This window comes from Bactrocera neohumeralis, chromosome 5, assembly GCF_024586455.1.
Source record: "Bactrocera neohumeralis isolate Rockhampton chromosome 5, APGP_CSIRO_Bneo_wtdbg2-racon-allhic-juicebox.fasta_v2, whole genome shotgun sequence".
In the NCBI taxonomy this organism is placed as follows: Eukaryota; Metazoa; Arthropoda; class Insecta; order Diptera; family Tephritidae; genus Bactrocera; species Bactrocera neohumeralis.
In genome coordinates this window covers 44,848,578-44,867,153 of record NC_065922.1, presented here as the reverse complement: position 1 = coordinate 44,867,153, position 18,576 = coordinate 44,848,578, and the positions used below count along the sequence as shown (strand labels likewise).

At 36.9% G+C, this 18,576-nt stretch overlaps 2 protein-coding genes across 3 annotated transcripts in view; one reads left to right on the top strand and one right to left on the bottom strand.

The window, feature by feature from the left end:
- Positions 1-18,576, top strand: part of LOC126758928 (E3 ubiquitin-protein ligase highwire) — a 161,467-nt gene that overhangs the window by 59,908 nt on the left and 82,983 nt on the right. The window lies entirely within an intron of this gene.
- Positions 1-18,576, bottom strand: part of LOC126758934 (uncharacterized) — a 51,472-nt gene that overhangs the window by 5,255 nt on the left and 27,641 nt on the right. Inside the window, exons 2-6 of the mRNA XM_050473409.1 lie at positions 4,018-4,300; positions 3,809-3,951; positions 2,080-2,265; positions 1,907-2,010; positions 557-1,845 (exon numbers count right to left, since the gene is read on the bottom strand). Coding sequence (XP_050329366.1) covers positions 557-1,845; positions 1,907-2,010; positions 2,080-2,265; positions 3,809-3,951; positions 4,018-4,300 — 2,005 coding nt within the window. The remainder of the gene's footprint in view (positions 1-556; positions 1,846-1,906; positions 2,011-2,079; positions 2,266-3,808; positions 3,952-4,017; positions 4,301-18,576) is intronic.

Here is an 18,576-nt window from a genome sequence, read left to right as displayed (position 1 = left end):
GGTTTATATTCATATTAATTTTGAGTATGTGAAAGTTACATGTCAAGAAAATTTTTCCTGTATAAACTTTCACTTACTGAGACATAAAAGCCTAAATTCGAGCTTTTTCATTAAACTTTTGCTTACTGAGTCACAAAAGCATAAATTTCAACTTTTTCATTAAACTTTCGCTTACTGAGACACAAAAGCTTAAATTAGAGCTTTTTTTATAGGAATACATATGTACTTATTGAAGCTTTCGCCTGCACACGAAATTAAAGCTTGAGATTTGATCAAAATGGTGCCTTTCGCCGCCGAATTCATATACTCATTCTAATATATTACAGATTATTCAAAATGCAATAACTTCACAGCCTACAATGTAATGAAAAGGATATCAGGCAAAGCTCAAATAATTTCACCCTTCTAATATCACTTAAGATTTCTATATGTACGGATTACTTTTGGGTACTGGAGACACAAAATGGTGCAGTACTTGTTCTTCTTTTGTGTAATGTGCGTGCCAGTTGTTGTTGTTTTTTTTTTCTAATTTGTTGTTGCTAGTACAATAATTTACCTCGATTATTGATGGGCTCCGCATACTCCAGTTCGGCATTTATGCCCAACGCTAGATCATGTGGTGTCGCATAAACGCGACCATCCGCTGGCGATGCATAATCAGGCAGCAACGGTTGACCCAACTCCTCGTAGAACGGTTCATTGGGCATATTAAGCGGTTCAACGTTGCGCACATTGTCTATGCCATTGATGCGTTCACGTTCTCTTTCACGTTCGCGTTCACGTTCACGCTCGCGCTCCAAACATGCCGCCTCTCGGCTGGCTATTATGTGCGCGGTGTCAATGCAGCCAGCATAGTGTGGTCCAGGGTAATTCTCACGTTGCACACGCGTAAAACTCTCCGTTCTGCAGATGGCGTTCGTTGTCAGTTGCAGCGGTTGCGATTGGGGCTGCAGATGTTGCACCAAAACTCTGCAGAATGCATTGAGATCCTGACAACGTTCAACTTCGTTTAGTAGATTTTCGATTTTCGTGATAGTTTTAATGCATTGCTTCTCGCTGCGATTTGTTTGCAAAAGTTCGTCGCACAAACGTTTGATTTGTGGCTGTATCTGTGGATGTCGCTTCTCTATTATATCTTGGGCGCGCACGATAATATCACGTTCGCCTTGCGTGAATTCATGTCGATGCTGATGTGACGCGCTAGCACCACGACTGCTCTTACGCTGTTGACACAAGCAACGCAATATCAGCACTAGTATAATGAGTAGCACGATCGCCAATATAAGGGCAGTGCCGAGATAGATGATATGCACGAATTGTGTAGCTTGTTGCTCGAGCTCTTCGATTGTAAAGAATTCACCATTCACCTTCTTCAGATTACGATTGGCGCCACAATCTAAAGTTGTCTTCTTTTCGTCACACACTTCATGCTCGTACCGCTGCATATTGAAGGTGGTCGCGTTGAAGCATACACCCAATTTCCGATCGATCGTGCAATAGATTTCCGAACGTAAATCGCGTTCAGAATACGTGTCCAGCCACTCGAGATTGCAGCGACACGGCAGATCGACAATGATCTCACGCAATATGCAATGACGATTTCCTATATTCAAACTGCCCGGCTTCGGTTTGGTTACGGAGTTACTTTCGAAGCGGCAATCGAGGGGTTCTTTGGTTTCCTCCACTATAATGCCGCCGAAGTCACCAAAACTATTTTTCACAATCACAATATTCGACCATTCCTTAATACGCAACCAATGCTGACCGAGATGTTTGATGTGATTGTCTTTGATGGTGGCATTGATGGTGTTCACATAGATGGCATTCTCGTTGATGGTGTCAATACTGTTGGTGATAAGTGTATTAGTGCAATTTTCAAATTGTATTGTATTTTCCCGTTACGTACCTGTTGTTTCGCAAAATCAGCTCGCCGATGCCACTGCCATGTATGGCTTCGCCCTCGATGTAGCCAATAACGCCGCCAGTGAAGGACACATGCTTGCTGAGCAGCTATAATGGTACGAGTTGAAGGTGTAGAAAGTTTTGTGTCGTGTAATAGTGCAAATGTAGGTTACTTACCTTTTCCGTAATCGAGCGTGATTTGATTACGCCAATGGCGCTATTTTCGAATATAATATTAAAGATGCTATTGACATCGAAGGAGCCACTATTGATGGTGTTAATGGTGCAATTGTTGAATTTGATCTCACGCATTGAGGCTTCGAAACGATAGATATTGTCGATATGAGAATTCTCGATGTATAACTGAAATTTTAATTTGTAAATATTATTGGTTACAAAATTACTATTTCGAAAAGTCACTGTTGCATTATAGAAAAACTAAAACTTGCTGCTAAACCACGTATGATTAATGTTAGGTGTGTTATATAGAGAATTAGTAAGACCGAATTCTAAAAAAATTCTATAAGTTGTCTCCTCAGCTACAATCAGCTATACTCTACAAACTGTGTTGTTGTAACGATTATATGGTAAGGATTAGATAAGTTGTCATCGAGGTAATCCAACTGTTGGCCCAGGAAACGTACTGTTTCGACGGGGTCGGATCATAGAGAGAGTGAGTCAGAGTGTAGGGTTAGCAAGGCATGTAGAAAGGTAGTTAGTGTCATGCCTTATTGCTTGCTGAACATATAACTTGTATATTTGGTATGCCGGGGTCGATTCTGGATAAGTAGGAATTCAACCAGCTCCAGAACGAAGCTGTACAAGGATCACTCGCGACAACTCGAGCTCGCCGTCTGCAATGGGTGGTGGTTTGACTTCAAGTACGGTATTCACTGAGAGGGATACGGTGAAGATGTTAATTGCCACATTGTGAATAGCGGTCAGTTCATGTCTGAAGTTTGTTGAGTCCGAAGTCAGATCGGCGTATTGTTTTATGTCGTCGACGTAGTTGAGGCAAATTCCCACAACAGCCGGTTCTACGTTATCGAAATTGACCTGGATTTTATTCGTTAAAGGGCTGTACCTACGAAGATCTAAGCTCGTTTTAGATTTTTCTTCAAAATTTCTCGAGCAGTAGTATAATTAGAATTTTCTGTGATGACCGACTACAACTTGTGAGTGTACTTTTGAATATGTAATAATAATAAGCTTTGATTTCTTTTTAACTTGAATATACAATATGATCAAATTTGACCCGGACTGAAAAACTTAATTTTTACGTATTGTACTACAAATCTTTATTATCGCTTTCAAAATAGGCTTCAGGAGCCAGCGCTTAAGTCAATTTTCCATATAGTCTATCATTCACCCTTCTTACGCAAAACATTAACCAAAATGTTTCAGTAGATTTATAAGAGCTGTTGAGATCCTTTGTTTTCGTAATAAAGTAGACTCCCCAGAACACTTCTGCAGCATTTGCCGTGATTACATTTGAACAGCTGCCAGGCAGTCACTAATTGAAGTATGGAGATCAATATTCACACATACAAAAAAGGCTGTTCCAATCTAAGAAAACATTTTTTATTGATTCGATTTGCGCGCGACGTTTAAATGGACTAGTCCGAGTCGATTTGATCGGATTTCTTCTCAAGTTTATAAAGAAAAAATGGATGGTTGTTAAAGAAGTATACTCCAAATAGGTTTGTGGGATTTTGATGAACCATGACTAGATATAAACCAGTCATGATTGTTAAGACCCGTCTGTCTTGAGATTTTATTTTTCTAACTCTCGTGTATGGCCCTATAATTAATATTGTTGTACTCCATATTACCCCATATTATGTACTTGGTTGTTTCACGATTCAAAGGATCACAAATAAAGTTTCGACTTTTTACACACACTCACCTTGGCATCGGCTGAATTGAACGCCTTCTCCTCGATACGCAAATCAGCTATCCCAAAAAATTTGCCATTAATTTCGGCTTTCTTGAAAGCATTTGAATACAAAATTAAATCGTTGCTGTTGCGTACAGTGAATTTTTTACTGCCTACAACGAATAAAGCATATGGTACAATTCCAATAATAAAATAACAATAAAAATTATAATAGTTACCTGAAAAAGCGCCCTCTCGCACCACCACCGAAAAGACATTTTGCATCACAATATCTGGATATGGCCCCATAATGCTGGCATTACCTGGAAAAGCGCCTGTAGTGATCTCCACTTGTTCACCATTACTATGAGTGCCGACAATCGTGAAACTGTTCAAAACTATATTATTGTCAAATAGATCCTTTTCCAAACGGAAATGTGTATTTGGTGCTAATTTAATTTCAATTGATCTCGTCGTGTTTGGTATGCGATAAATCGGACCGAAAATCTCATTCAACGGTGTCTGAAGATGAAAAGAAGAGAGAAAATTATTGTAAATTAGTAACTAGAGTGGAAAATATATTTGTAAAGCTACTGCGCCTTAGACATACCTACATATGTATATGTTTATAAATAGTTTAAGCTATGACAAGTCTGATGAGGCTATGCGAGGCAAATAGATTTTTTCATTATAGAGATATAAGAAGATGATAAAGAGCATTAAAATTTATATATTATTTCTTTGTTGCCAGAAACTTATATATTTCGTCTACGTAAAGTAACACATACTTACAACATAGTAAATATCAGTAAATTAGTCAGAAAACTGGATTAAATATTTTCTACATATAAATACATACATATTCTACCTAGGTGCTTTATTTATTATCTAGATGAATCATGCTTGTGTATCAAAAGTGATATGCAACTACGAATATATATACTTATATGTATATTATTTATAATATCACTTGCTCTGCATTATTGACATTGTATGACAGTGTATTAAGTCCAAAGTACACTTATTGAATTTCAATAAAACGTAATGTATAGTACATATGTATATATGTGGAAATTGGAGATATTTAAAAATATATATATACGAGTATATATTAACAGCCTCACAACCGGATAGCCATCGTCGCAATGTTTTTGTCGGCCTATAGGAGCTGCCCATACAAGGGGGCCTGGCAAAAACTTGTGTTTAAAATGTATTTTTAGAGCCACAACAAAGAACACGGACTGACGTATGGAGCCAGTTTACGTCGAGATCTTAAGAGATCAGCTTGTGCAAGAATTGAAGCCATTCGAGCTTCCCAATTGACATCGCTTCGCTCTATGGGCTCTTGAAAAGTTCCAAGAAAATCCGACGTTTTCGAGCCAAATTTTGTTCAGCGATGAGGTCCATTTTTAGCTCGATGCGTATGTTAACAAGTAAAATTGCCGCATTTGGGACGAAGAGCAACCTGAAGTGGTTCAAGAGTTGCCATTTCATTCAGAAAAACAATGGTTTGGTGTGGCGAGTGATAGTTATTGGACTCAACGGATGAGCCATCTGAGAGGGGGCCGCGGCTAATAGATAATATCATAATAGTGTTCTTGTCCGGCCATTGGAAAGTTCTCATTTATAGGAACTGGTTTTGAATAAAAATATTCATGAAAACGTTGTATAGGACATAATTTTGACCGTTCAGTTAGTATAGAAGCTATATGCTATAGTGATCCGATATTGGCGGCTGCGACAAATGAGCAGTTTCTTGAGTAGAAAAGGCTGTGTGCAAAATTTCAGATCGATATCTCAAAAACTAAGGGACTAGTTCGCGTTTATAAAGACAGACAAACAGACTCATGGATATGGCTAAAATGAATCAGATATTACATGTTGCAAAGGAAAATTGGCGAAGAGGTATAACAGTGTAATTTATATGCGCGACCAATTTACTTTGTGTCAAAGGTGATAACTTTACATTAACTATTTTTCTCATGTTGACTAGCCGAACAGGAATAAATATTATTTTTGGATCGATTTTGTCTATTTGACTCTATATGTATTTATAGTATATTTATTAAATATTAGCACGAGAAATTTCTCAATATCTTAGTTAGATTAGGTTAGTTTGATAGACCAATGAGCCACGTATAGACCAGTTTTGGCCCTTTGCGATACCAGATGGAGTTCAGTTATTAGCTCCATGAGGAGGGACTTTAAGATGGCTCCGCTTGACACATATTTCAACAGACTCTGTAGCCTCACTATCGATACCTCTTCCAGTGTATCATACCGTGGGGACTACAGCTGCTTGCAGCATAGTGTTACCAATTGCACAAGAAATGCTCCATTTTGTTGCCTGGTGCCTTGCTTTAGTCATTTTCTGCAGTCTTCTCGATTTGTTAGCCCCACTCTGCGGGTGTGTGTCGCCACCAGACAGTGACCAGTTAGTATATTCTAGTAAACAATCCAATGAAATTGCTAGTAATTTTATTGAAAGTTGCTTACTTAACGTCCCCTTCAATAAATGTAGAAGTTGGATTCCCATGGGATCTTTTGTTAATCCCTTGTGCCATTGCTATAAATATAAAAGTTGAATGTCTAAAATATTTTAAGTAAACGGTTTGCACATATACAGCCTCCATGCTTAACCGCACATATTGTGTTTTTCCTTTGAATTTCGGAATTCACTTTTCGCCAAACTTTGTTGCCACAATTTGGTTCAAATTTGTTCAACTTCGTTTCGTCACCAAAAATTTACTTTCGACCAAAACTCGATACCATGATTTACGTACGTTTTTGCGAACTCCAAACGCTTCTTTCTGCTTTCCTCACTTATAAGCGGCTTTATTTGTGGAGTTCGCCCATTATAGCCAGCAGTTCTATGTGTTCTGCGCACGGTTTCATCTCTGACACGTATTCCAGCATACTGAGCCAGGCTTTGATTAATTTCTAAAGCTAAAGTAAGTGAACTTTCTTTAATTGTTTTCACGATAAAGGCTTTACTATGACTATGACTTTTGGCATCTTTCGGAAAACGGCGAAACAATTCATTTCATGTTTTTATGTCGACTTCTGACACTAATGGATTTTAAAGCGAATAAAAAAGTATTAAAAATGCTGAATCAAATAAACTAAAAGACTGCCCAGTGCTACTAAGAATTTGACCGCAAATGTCTATAAATTAAATACATACATTAGGATTAGTATAAAACACTTTTTTGTATTTATCTATTTTTTTTTTCAAATTTCGGAATACATCCATATGCAATGTACGCACATTAAATGTGAAGGACAAGCAAATGAGCTTTGAATTTAGTGTACGCCTTTACGTTATACATTGATCCATTTAATTATGAAGGCAAATTTATGAACTGATTGAAAAATATATTATTAAGCACTTATGCGCAAATGCCTGTGTATACAAGTACTAAGCAATAAAATACTTAAATACATTGTGGTAAGGCACTTTTATTGTTGAATTATGTGCAAGTAAATTATGCATGAATTGTAAAATACACAAATCTCGAACTTAAATCACACTAAAATTTCATTCTAATAAATTCTTTTGAAAAACCATAAACATAATAAAATAAAACCTGAATAAAATTACTTTGAATTATCAATACCATAACTATTTCCTTAATTTGCATAAGCACATACATACATATGTACATATGTATATATACATACATAAGTAAGTGAGAGTACATTAAACTCGAAAATTAGTTTAATTTGCTACGCCGCAAGTGATAAGAAAATAATAAATAACACAACAAAATTTGTTTGTGTAGATAACGCAACGTAAAGAATAATTTCTTTCTCTCAATGAGTCATCACGTCAACACTTGCCGCCACCTCGACGAAGGCACGGCCCTGTCGTACACGTTTGCTTAGCTGCCGTTAGCCGGTTTTGAAAACACTTTCTATAAAATATATTTTCCTAAAATTTTCATATTTGTTTTTGTTTTTTCAACTTAATATTACTTATTTAAATTGCCTTTCTGGTGCTTTTCTTCTAAGCGTCTGCTTTGTTTTGATTTTGATTTCATTTGATGATCTTCAATATTTTCATTGTTTTCGAAATACTCGTACATACTTTATTGAGTTTATGTACAATAAAGTATATCTTTATATATTTGTAAGTATTAAGAATTTAGATACATATGTATAGCATACATATGTACATATGAATGTACATATATACTAAAGCTTAGATCATGTAGACATTTTTGAGCGAATGAATAATTTTTAATTTAACAGATAATATAAAAATACCAAGAATTAAACAGATATCAGACGAATTTTAAATTATATATGTACATTAAAGTGGGTCGACGTTTCTTTAGAAAATCACGTTTGCGTGAAATGTTCTACGGATCATTCTGAACAACTTTGTCTAAGAGGCCACGCGTCTTATCAAACGTTAAAGAAGCGATCCCGTTTTGAACGCAAACAGAAGAGGCTATAATGGATCAACAGAAAAGGTCCACTATGATAATGCGAGACCTCATACACGTTTGATAATTCACCAAAAACTTTTGCAGCTTGATTGGGATGTGGCACCTCACACACCAGTTTCTCCAGACTTGGTACCTTAGGGCTATGTATTACATGGTTTTGTGCATCCTGAATTTGTTACGGAGAGACAGACGATCTATAAGAGTTCTATTTGGCCGTATTGAGGCGTTTGCGTGAGAACATCCGTCGAAAATGGACGGAATTGTGGAAGAAATATTCATGGATTTTACACGTTAATAACTCACCGTCGCATCGAGCGACGATTGTGACCGAATTAAAAGCCAAAAACGCAATGAATACCATTGATCAACCACCGTATTCATCAGATTTGGCTCCGTGTAATTTTGTTTTGTCCCCAAACTGCAATTGTCGCTCCATTTTCAGTCGATAGAAGAGATAAAACGAAATTCTCCAAATAAGCTGAAGGTCATCCCAAAAAGTGCTTATGAAAAGTGTTTCGATGAGTGAAAAAATCGTTGAAGCATCGAGAGTATTCCAACTAAATTGAAAAAAAGCATAATTCACAAAACAAAATGATGTGGGCCAAGTTTTGAGAATCTTTCGAGAACTTCTTCTGCAGTGACTTCAATGTCAACGCCAAGCCGATCAATCTAAGTATCTTGAAGCATGTTCGTCCTCAGCCACGTTTTCTTGCGGCGAAGTGTCGAAAAAGAGCGTTCAAAGCTTGCATTCGCCACAGAAAGTGTGCAGAATATGCGAAGAAATCTATGAATTATTGGGTATAGGTCTACATCGCAGTTCTTTAAAGTTTCCAATGCAGTAGTCGGTAACTTGTTGTCTTTTGACTTTTGTTTCTGCTACCAATGATACCGCCAGTGATTAAGTTCACCTTTGCGCTTCAAACGTCGCACGACAACCATTATCAAAAAGACCTTTGAATCTATCTATTAAACAGTCAATAAGATTTTACCCGCACTTGGCCCTTCCTTACTATTTTTAATGGAAAATGTTAAAGTTGGTTTTTTATAAACGGAACTTATAGTAAAAATAGTAAGTCTACACATACTATGCATGCTGTGAAAATTTACTGAGAACTGATAAGCCATCGGCGCTTATTTATATTTTCAAAATCATGATTCAGTGTTTTCTTTGATATTAATTTTTCTGGAATTATGTGTCTTAATCTGTCTTGAAGGTATTGGTGCTCATGCACGAACTTGCATATTATTCTCTCATAGAAACTTGTTTACCAGCGTTAATTTTAAGTGAGCAGCAAAACAACAATCGCTACGCTAAAAATGCGTTCGGAAATGTCAGTTCATTAAATTTATTTTAATTGTTTTGCGATTAGTCACTCTCGCAGTTTTAGGAGTTGAGGGCAGCTATTAATGATTACTAGTAAATAGTACAAACGTACATAGAAGGTAATATTAATTGCTAAATGTTAATAACCTTTGTAGGTAAACTATATTTCTAACTATATTGAGATATTTATACCAATATCACTTGCTACTCGCGTTACTTGGTTCTCGGACCAGAAATACAAAGATTAACATTGATTTAAAAAATGCTCTAATACTTTCGTACGGCGCGACACAGCAGCGTGCAATGAAAATGAACAACGAAAGTCAAAACAAAGAATTAGCAAATCACTGAAATTGTCTAGACTGCGGGCTGTGACGGTTGAACGATTGACGGCGTTGCTTAGTGCACATGTGGATGTGATGGCGATGGTGTTGTTAATTTTTGCCGATATCGTGGCGGAGTTAACGCTCTCGGCTTGGTGTTATTTTGCGTGCCAGGAATGCTGAAATTGCCAAGTGCACACATGTGTTCGAAAACGTAGCGCGAATGCAAGGCAAATACTCATATGTATGTATAGTATATGTGTATGTTTGTATTTATAAATATACCGTGCATAGACAGATACGTTTTTTCGCTCTGCGCCAATGACGTGCGCATCATTTTAAAAAGCCGCTGAAATATTTATGATTTTCTGCATTACGAAAAAGGCGAACATAAATTTAAAGTTTACTTCTTAATTTGATTTTGTTTTTTCTTTTTACAATTATCATTTATTCACTTATAATTGCGGCTTATGGCGGCGAAGTGGCCCAAAATGGGGAAGGAAATGTCAGCGCAGGTGTGCATGCTTTGGGCAACGCACACGCGCACACTTTGGCGCTAAATCGTAAAAAAAATTATAATATTATCGAAAAAATCGTTTTGTTTTTAGTTGGCTTCCGAAAAGGTGCGATAAACATAATTTATACTCAGCTTATTTAACACCTTCCGAAACTGTATGTAGGGTTAATAAATTATGTGCAAAGAAAGAATGCAAAATGCATAAGACGACTTGTTTAATTTAATATATAAAATATTTTTAAACGCAGTTAAAAAAGGTTTAGGTGCGTGAGTATCAGGCGATGAATTTCTCACGCGGCACTGGTTTAATGTTGTTGGTATTAGGGGTGCTCATTTGAGGTTGTTTTTTTTTAATTTTTTTTTAAAGATTTTTTTATTTGTATTTTTAGTAGTTTTCGTGGCTCATTTGGCGGATTATTATTTAAAATATAGAGATGTAGTTTTCAAAACGAATTTTGGCTAAATTTATTAAATTTAGTTATAATTTAGCACATTTTGATGTACAAACACATATTTATATACTGAAAAGTTGAAAATCGGTTAAAAAGAGTCAAATGCCTCTTTCAATTATCTCTGAATCCTTGATTTGAATTTTCTTGACGAGATGTAACTATAAATGTTTGCTTGACAGCTGGATTTACTACTATAGAATCATTGAAAAGTGAAGGAAATCTGGGGCTAGTGTGAAATTAGAAAAAATCAAATTCATTATTCTTGCATATATCTATAGTAAACAAGAAAAAACGTTAACTTCGGTTGCTCCGAAGCTAAATACCCTTCACAGGTGCATTTCTGTTAGTAACTATGTGTTCCGTTTGTATGGAAGCTATGTATATGCTATAGTTAACCGATCTGATCAGTTTCTTCGGAGATTACATTGTTGTCTTAGAAAATAATATATACCAAATTTCGTGAATATATCTTGTCAAATGTGAAAGTTGTCCATACAAGAACTTGATTGCGATCGTTCAGTTTGTATGGCAGCTATATGCTATAGTTAACCGATCTGATCAATTTCTTTGTAGATTGCATTGTTGCTTAAGGAAATAATATATACCAAATTTCGTGAATATATCTTGTCAAATTTGAAAGTTGTCCATACAAGAACTTTTATATATACTAGACAGACAGACAGACAGACGGACATGGCTAAATCGACTCAGCTCGACATACTGATCATTTGTATATATGTATACTTTATAGGGTCTCCGACGATTCCTTCTGGGTGTTACAAACTTCGTGACAAACTTAATATACCCTGTTCAGGGTATAATAACTTCAAAAAGTCTTTTCGTATTTTGTCAATAGATGTCGTTGCAGTCGTAGTATATCTCCATGCTGCCAATCACACTGTGTGTTGGAAAGGTGAGATTTTAAGTTTAATTTACAAAAAAAAAAAATTAAATTCGGGGAAGTTGAAAAAAAGTTACAGCTGTTCAAAAATGAGTGAAAATAATGAAGAAATTCGCTATATTTTGAAATTTTTGTATAAAAAAGAAAAGAATGCCACGCAAGCCACCAATGAAATTTGTGAAGTTTACTTAGACGATGCTGTATCAGTTCGTGTAGCACAATAATGGTTCGCTCGCTTTCGTTCTGGAAATTTCGATGTGAGAGATGCACCTCGCTCTGGTCGACCTACCATTGGAAAAGTCGATGAAATTATGGAAAAGATTGCCCAGAACCGTCACATAAGCAGCCATGACATCGCTAAGGAACTTAACATTCATCATCAAGCGGTTTTGAACCATTTAAAAAAGGCTGGCTACAAAAAGTAGCTCGATATTTGGGTGCCACATTAATTGTCTGTGAAAAATTGAATGGACCGAATTAACATCTACGATTCTTTGCTGAAACGAAATGAAATCGAACCATTTCTGAAGCGAATGGTAACAGGTGACGAAAAGTGGATCAAATACGACAATAATGTGCGAAAAAGATCATGGTCCAAGCGTGGTGAAGCTCAACAAATGGTCGCAAAGCCTCGAAAGGATATACTGAGTGTTTGCTGGGATGGGAAAGGAACCATCCACTATGAGCTGCTCCAGCCTGGTCGAACGATTGTTTCTACATTTTACTGTCAACAACTGATGAGATTGAAGCAAGCAATCGAAAAAAACGGCTAGAACTGTTCAACAGAAAGGGCTTCGTCTTCCATCAGGACAACGCTAGACCACACACATCTTTGATGACTCGGCAAAAACTAGAAGAGCCTGTCTGGGAACTTGTGATGCATCCACGACTTAGCTCTGACCTTGCACCTATTGTTTTCGTCAATGCAGAGCTCCCTTAATGAAGTAATGTTGGCTTCAAGAAATGCCTGTGAAAATTACTTGTTGCGGGTTTTCGCCGAGAAACCAGAAAAGTTTTACACTGATGGAATAATGTCACTAGCGGAAAAATGGCAAAAAGTGGTCGACCAAAATGGCACATATTTGGTTCATTAAAGTTCATTATAAATATAAAAAAATAAGTTGAAGTTTGATTAGAAATACGAAATGACTTTTTCGACTACCCAATATTTAAATAAAATAATATATTAAATATATTACATAATGATTTTTAAAAAATATTATCCATTTAAAATTACCAAACAATTAAGTACAACCCTAATGTAGGCAGGAATGTACGTGTGTTTGTGTCTTTCCACCTTCCCGCATGCGGAAATTCCGCAGACAGCACAATTTAAATATCTATTATTTACATTGTCACCAATTTTGGTTTGTCGCATGTAAAATTGATGCGATGGAAGTGTTGATGGGTGCAAGAATATAGCAAATATTCGTGTGTAAGAAAGTACGAACACAGACATACATAAATAATATAAGAAAAATAAATAAGCCAACGAAAAGAGCTTTTTCCACCAGTCTGACGTGCTGTTTATCAGCTCAAGCAGCAACAACAAGAATAACAGTTTATAATATTAAGCAAATATTTGTATGTATTTGTGTACTTAAGTATGTACATATTTATGTACGAGGCAAACAAGCTTGAAATGAAGTTGTGAAAATGACAAAAGATTTTTGAAGATGTCAACAGCTGAGCAACAACAAACACAAAAGAAAGGAAGAAAGTAAATAAATAAATTAAATAAGTCCCCACTTTAATTTGAATTTAATTAAAAGATTGCACTCGACACTTGTCGACGACCCAACAGCGCTGCGACCACATAATGCACACAAAACTACTGCATGGATGCCATATACTTTTCTACACAAATATATATGCGTATATGTACGTATGTACATATATGTGCATGTGAGCATTTGTGTGTTCGATGCACTACGTCTGGGCAGCCAAATGGAATGAATACTCCGCATAGTGGGTAAAAACACACAAAACCTTGTATTCAAGAATGAAAAAGCTTTATTTGACGAAATATCTTCACGACCAGTCAGTCGTTGCTTCTTTTCGCAATTTGGCGCCAATTGGATATTCCAAGCGAAGTTAGGCCCTTCTCCACTTGGTACTTCCAACGGAGTGGAGGCCTTCTTCTTCCTCAGCTCCCTTCGGCGGATACTGCGCCGAATGATTCAGAGTTGGAGTGTTTCCATCCATTTGGACGACATGACTTAGCCAGCGTAGCTGCAGTCTCTTAATTCCCTATGTCAATATCGTCGTATAACACGTTCCATCGAATACGATATTCGCCGTTACCAATGCGTAAAGGACCATAAATCTTCTGCGGAACCTGTCTCTCGAAAACTCGTAGCGTCGACTCATCAGATGTTATTATCGTCCATGCCTCTGCACCATACATATATCAGAACGGGGATGATGAGTGACTTTGTCTTTGCTCGTCGAGAGAGCACTTTACTTCTCAATTGCCTTCTCAATCCGAAGTAGCATCTGTTGGTAAGAGTAATTCTGCATTGGATTTCCAGACTGAAATTGTTGTTGGTGTTAATACTGGTTCCAAGATAGACGAAATTTTCAACGACTTCGAAGTTATGACTGCCAACAGTGACGTGAGAGCCAAGTCGCGAGTGCGACGACTGTTTGTTTGATGAAAGGAGATATTTCGTCTTGTCCTCATTCACTGCCAGACTCATTTGCTTTGCTTCCTTGTCCAGTCTGGACAACAGAACATCGGCTTACGCCAGCAGCTGTACACTCTTAAAAAAGATTGTACCTGCCCGATTCAGTTCTGAAGTTCGAATTATTCTCTCCCACTGTAGATTGAAGAAGTCGCATTATAGGAAGTCGCCTTGTCTGAAACCTCGTTTGGTATCGAACGGCTCGGAGAGGTCCTTCTCGATCCTAACGGAGCTTTTGGTGTTGCTTAACGTCAGTTTACACAGCCGTATTAGTTTTGCGGGGATACCAAATTCAGTCATGGCGGCATAAAGGAAGCTCCTTTTCGTGCTGTCAAAAGCAGCTTTGAAATCGAGAGGTGGTGTCACGGCTCTTTTCCAAGATTTGGCGTATGGTGAATATCTGGTCAGTGCTTGATTTTCCTGGCATAAAGCCACACTGATAAGGTCCAATCAGTTTGTTGACGGGTTGATGGCTCGATAGAATCTTATATGCGATGTTGAGGAGTATTTGAATAGCTCGGCCGACAATCCATCGGCCCCGCCGCTTTTTTGTTCTTCAGACGGGTAATTGTTATTCGAACTTCTTCGTGGTCGGGCAATGGAACGTCGTCAATTAGAGAATCGGGTTCACCAATCTCCTGGTGTTATGCTTTCACACCCATTTAACAGGCTAGAAAAGTGTTCCCTCCATAATTTTAGTTCGCTCTGGGCATCAGTCACTAGATCACCTCTGAGGTTCTTCTTTCGATGTAAAATTGGCACAAATATTGTCTCGTTTTTTATATTTTTTGAACTTTCAAAGCCACCCTCAACACACAATTCTTCTTTGTTGAAATAATAAAAGTTACATATAACTAAAAGCTGAAATAACACACTGTGCTCAGTCGTTTTTACAGCAACTTCATGCCGCCGTCGTTAGTATTGTACAATGCCTCGTTGACTCCCTTGACTACTTTCGACTACCGGCTGCTGATTGTCGTCGATTGCTGACTGCTGATTATTGTTATTGCCATTTTGCGGTTATTTGTAATGCGTTTTGTCGTCCGTGTCGTCTGGAGTTTGCTTGGCTGCTTTTGTGCTACTTTTTTCTCCTCTTTTTTTTGCCATGATACTCTTCTTAAATATCAATCCTGGTGAAACGTACGATCACTCAGTTGACCGGATAAGCAGAATTGAATGATAAAAAGTCACAGTAGTGCAAAGAGCAATATAATATGGCCTCACTTAGTATGAGATACAATGTGTGCAATGCCAAAGTACGCTGCGTGCAACAAGAGTAGATAGCTTTTGTCCTACAGAGTTGAAGTGCTTGTCATTCGCTGTGTCTTCGGAGTAATAGCGCGACAAGTTGGAACATGTTATATAAATTTATGTATGTATGTACATATATACTATATGTGTATTGAATTATGTAAGTAAATGATTATACTCGGGTGTCGTATCGTGGGCCTGTCGACCCGATAGAATTGTGGTATAACAGAGTCCAAGATATGTATGCCTGGTTTCCAGATTAAATTATTTTTCTTTTACATCAGCCTTTTGTTTCATTTAATCTTGCACTTACGCATGCCCATCTACATACTTATGAATGTATACCCACATATAATATATACATACATATTTCATATTTTTTACATACATATGTATATATGGTATTTGTTTCATATAAAGTGTGCAACAGCACTTTCCACGGAGTTTGCCCCACCAGCTGAGCTATCGTCACTGGCATGTCTTGTAGAACTGCTTCTGTGGCATATTACGAAATTCAATATGTGATCCACACTTCTGTAAAAACACTTTGATATACCATATGTATGTATGTATGTAAATACAAATATACACAATACAAGAAAATGAAGTGAGTGTGGTACAAAAGTCAGCAGATAACGTTGGGTTGCATAAAACTATATAAAATAATCACAGCACGTATGCCACATATTCATACATAGTATATGTATTTCATAAATACATACATATGTATATGCATATCACTCCATATAGTATGTGTGTGTGTGTGCAATCCAAGAAGCATTTTAACATCTTGTAGATACTTGAATTACAACACTTTTAGAAATTCTACAAGCTTCGCTTCCACTCTTTTGCAATTAGTAGTGTTATACTAAACTGTTTGTCATACATGTTGAATACACACATACATACATACTTCTTATAGACGTTTTCTTGAGCGTTGACTTTCTCAACAGCTGTGTGGCACCGAAGCCATAAACAATTTCTGAGCGCTTCGTTGCGTCTGTTCTGCTAGAAACAGTTATGCAGATGGAAAAAGGTATAGATTTTCCTCCAAATCATAGTTGGCAATTCGAGCCACTCATATGAATATATGTATGTGTAAGTACATATAGAATGGGGTTGGCGTGGAGAAAGGCGGCCTGCAGCAATGGCATTTATGTGGCTTTAAAGTGATTTCCACTTAGCAGGGAAATAGGGCGAAAATAGGATTTCCACTTAAGTGCATCGCTATTATATTCGTTAAAACTATATTTCTTCTATTTATTTTACATACTACATACATACTTATGTATGTACCAAGTGGGAAGTAGGCCTAAAGTAGAGTAATCAAGTGTGATTGACAGATTGTTTGTTTTATAAACGAAGATCACTTCTTTCTTTATTGGCGTAGACAGCGCGGACGCGGTTATAGCTGAGATCACTTACAGATACTTAAATATCGACTAAAGATTGATCTTAAGAAGTTCGGAATGTGGGTTCGGAATTCGCGCGATCAAGCAAAAACGCGTTTCATACCCAAAAGTCCACCAAAATCATTCGAACGAACTCGCGAAAGATGTCTAGCTCTCTTGTCACCTTTTAACACTTGCCTGACGATTTTTAAGCACCATATCCTTTATTTTTTTAATATTTTTATCAGTCAGAAGATGTCGAAGTTCGTACAGAACGAGGCATGTCTTCAACGACCGATCGACCGTCTTTGAAGGCTTTGTACCACTCGTAAGCTTGTGTTTTTGATAAAACTGAATCACCGTAAGCATTTTCCAACATTCGAAATTTGGTTAGAAATACAAAACTTGAAACAAATTCTATCTAAAAACATGAGGGACTAGTTCGCATACATATATACAGACACAAAGAGGTTCGTCATGCCGATCGTATATTTATTTTATGGAGTCTTCGACGTTTAAAAGTTAGTTGTATTTGTGGAGAATCTTCCAAAAAAAAAAAACTTTTTTCAAATCAGATATATTATTCTTCTACTTTTTTAGCGTAGACATAAATAATAGTTTTTGGATATGCTTCCACACTGCGCAATATAGTTATTTCGCTATACATTTTTTTCTAAATGCTCTTCAGTGAAAGAAATTTCAGATATATATTTTTCGGCACCCTGTAAAATATGCGAACTTTTTTTTTGGATTCTGTAACTTCGATTCTTTGAATTTCTACATATGTCAGTCAAGAGAATTTTCTACATTAATCTACCATCATTCTTTTATAATCTTTTCACTCTCATAGTAACGCTCTTCGCTATTGTCAAAAATCTAGGAAATTAGATTCTCATAAGCTTCGCTTGATGCGAATTTTTTAACAGCAAAATCATTCGCCATAGACAGTACGAGATAGTAATTGCTTGTTGCCGGTTCCGGAATATAAGGTAGATGCGTAGAACCTACCAACTAAGCTGCTGGAGCATCTGGCGACTAACTGTCGAGCATTCCTCTTCTATTGGTTAAACCTGACTACGTCTGGGCGATTGCTTCCTTCAGACGGTTCAACTGAGGTGTTTGGTTGTTACACCATTCAAATTGTCAGCCGGCCTGACTTATGTTTTAGGCTTTATCAAAGAAAAATCGTATAATATAACGTATTTTCTCTTTGATGGTGGCCATGTTTGATGCGTGCTCAAACAATAGTGAGTGAAGTGATCACAAAACTGTGCGAGAAAGCTTTTCAGTACAAAATCTTATCTTTCTAAAGCCATGCAATGTAAGTCAATCGCTTATAAAACGCGAGCTACAGATAACTAAAGACACATATTGGAAAAATAAAGAATATCTTTTTATTTAACTTAATATACATATGGGCATTTTCACAAAAAGGTCCACCACGCGTTCAAAATTCAAAAAGTTCCTGAAAACTTTCTGTTGATGAATAATAAATCTCAAATGT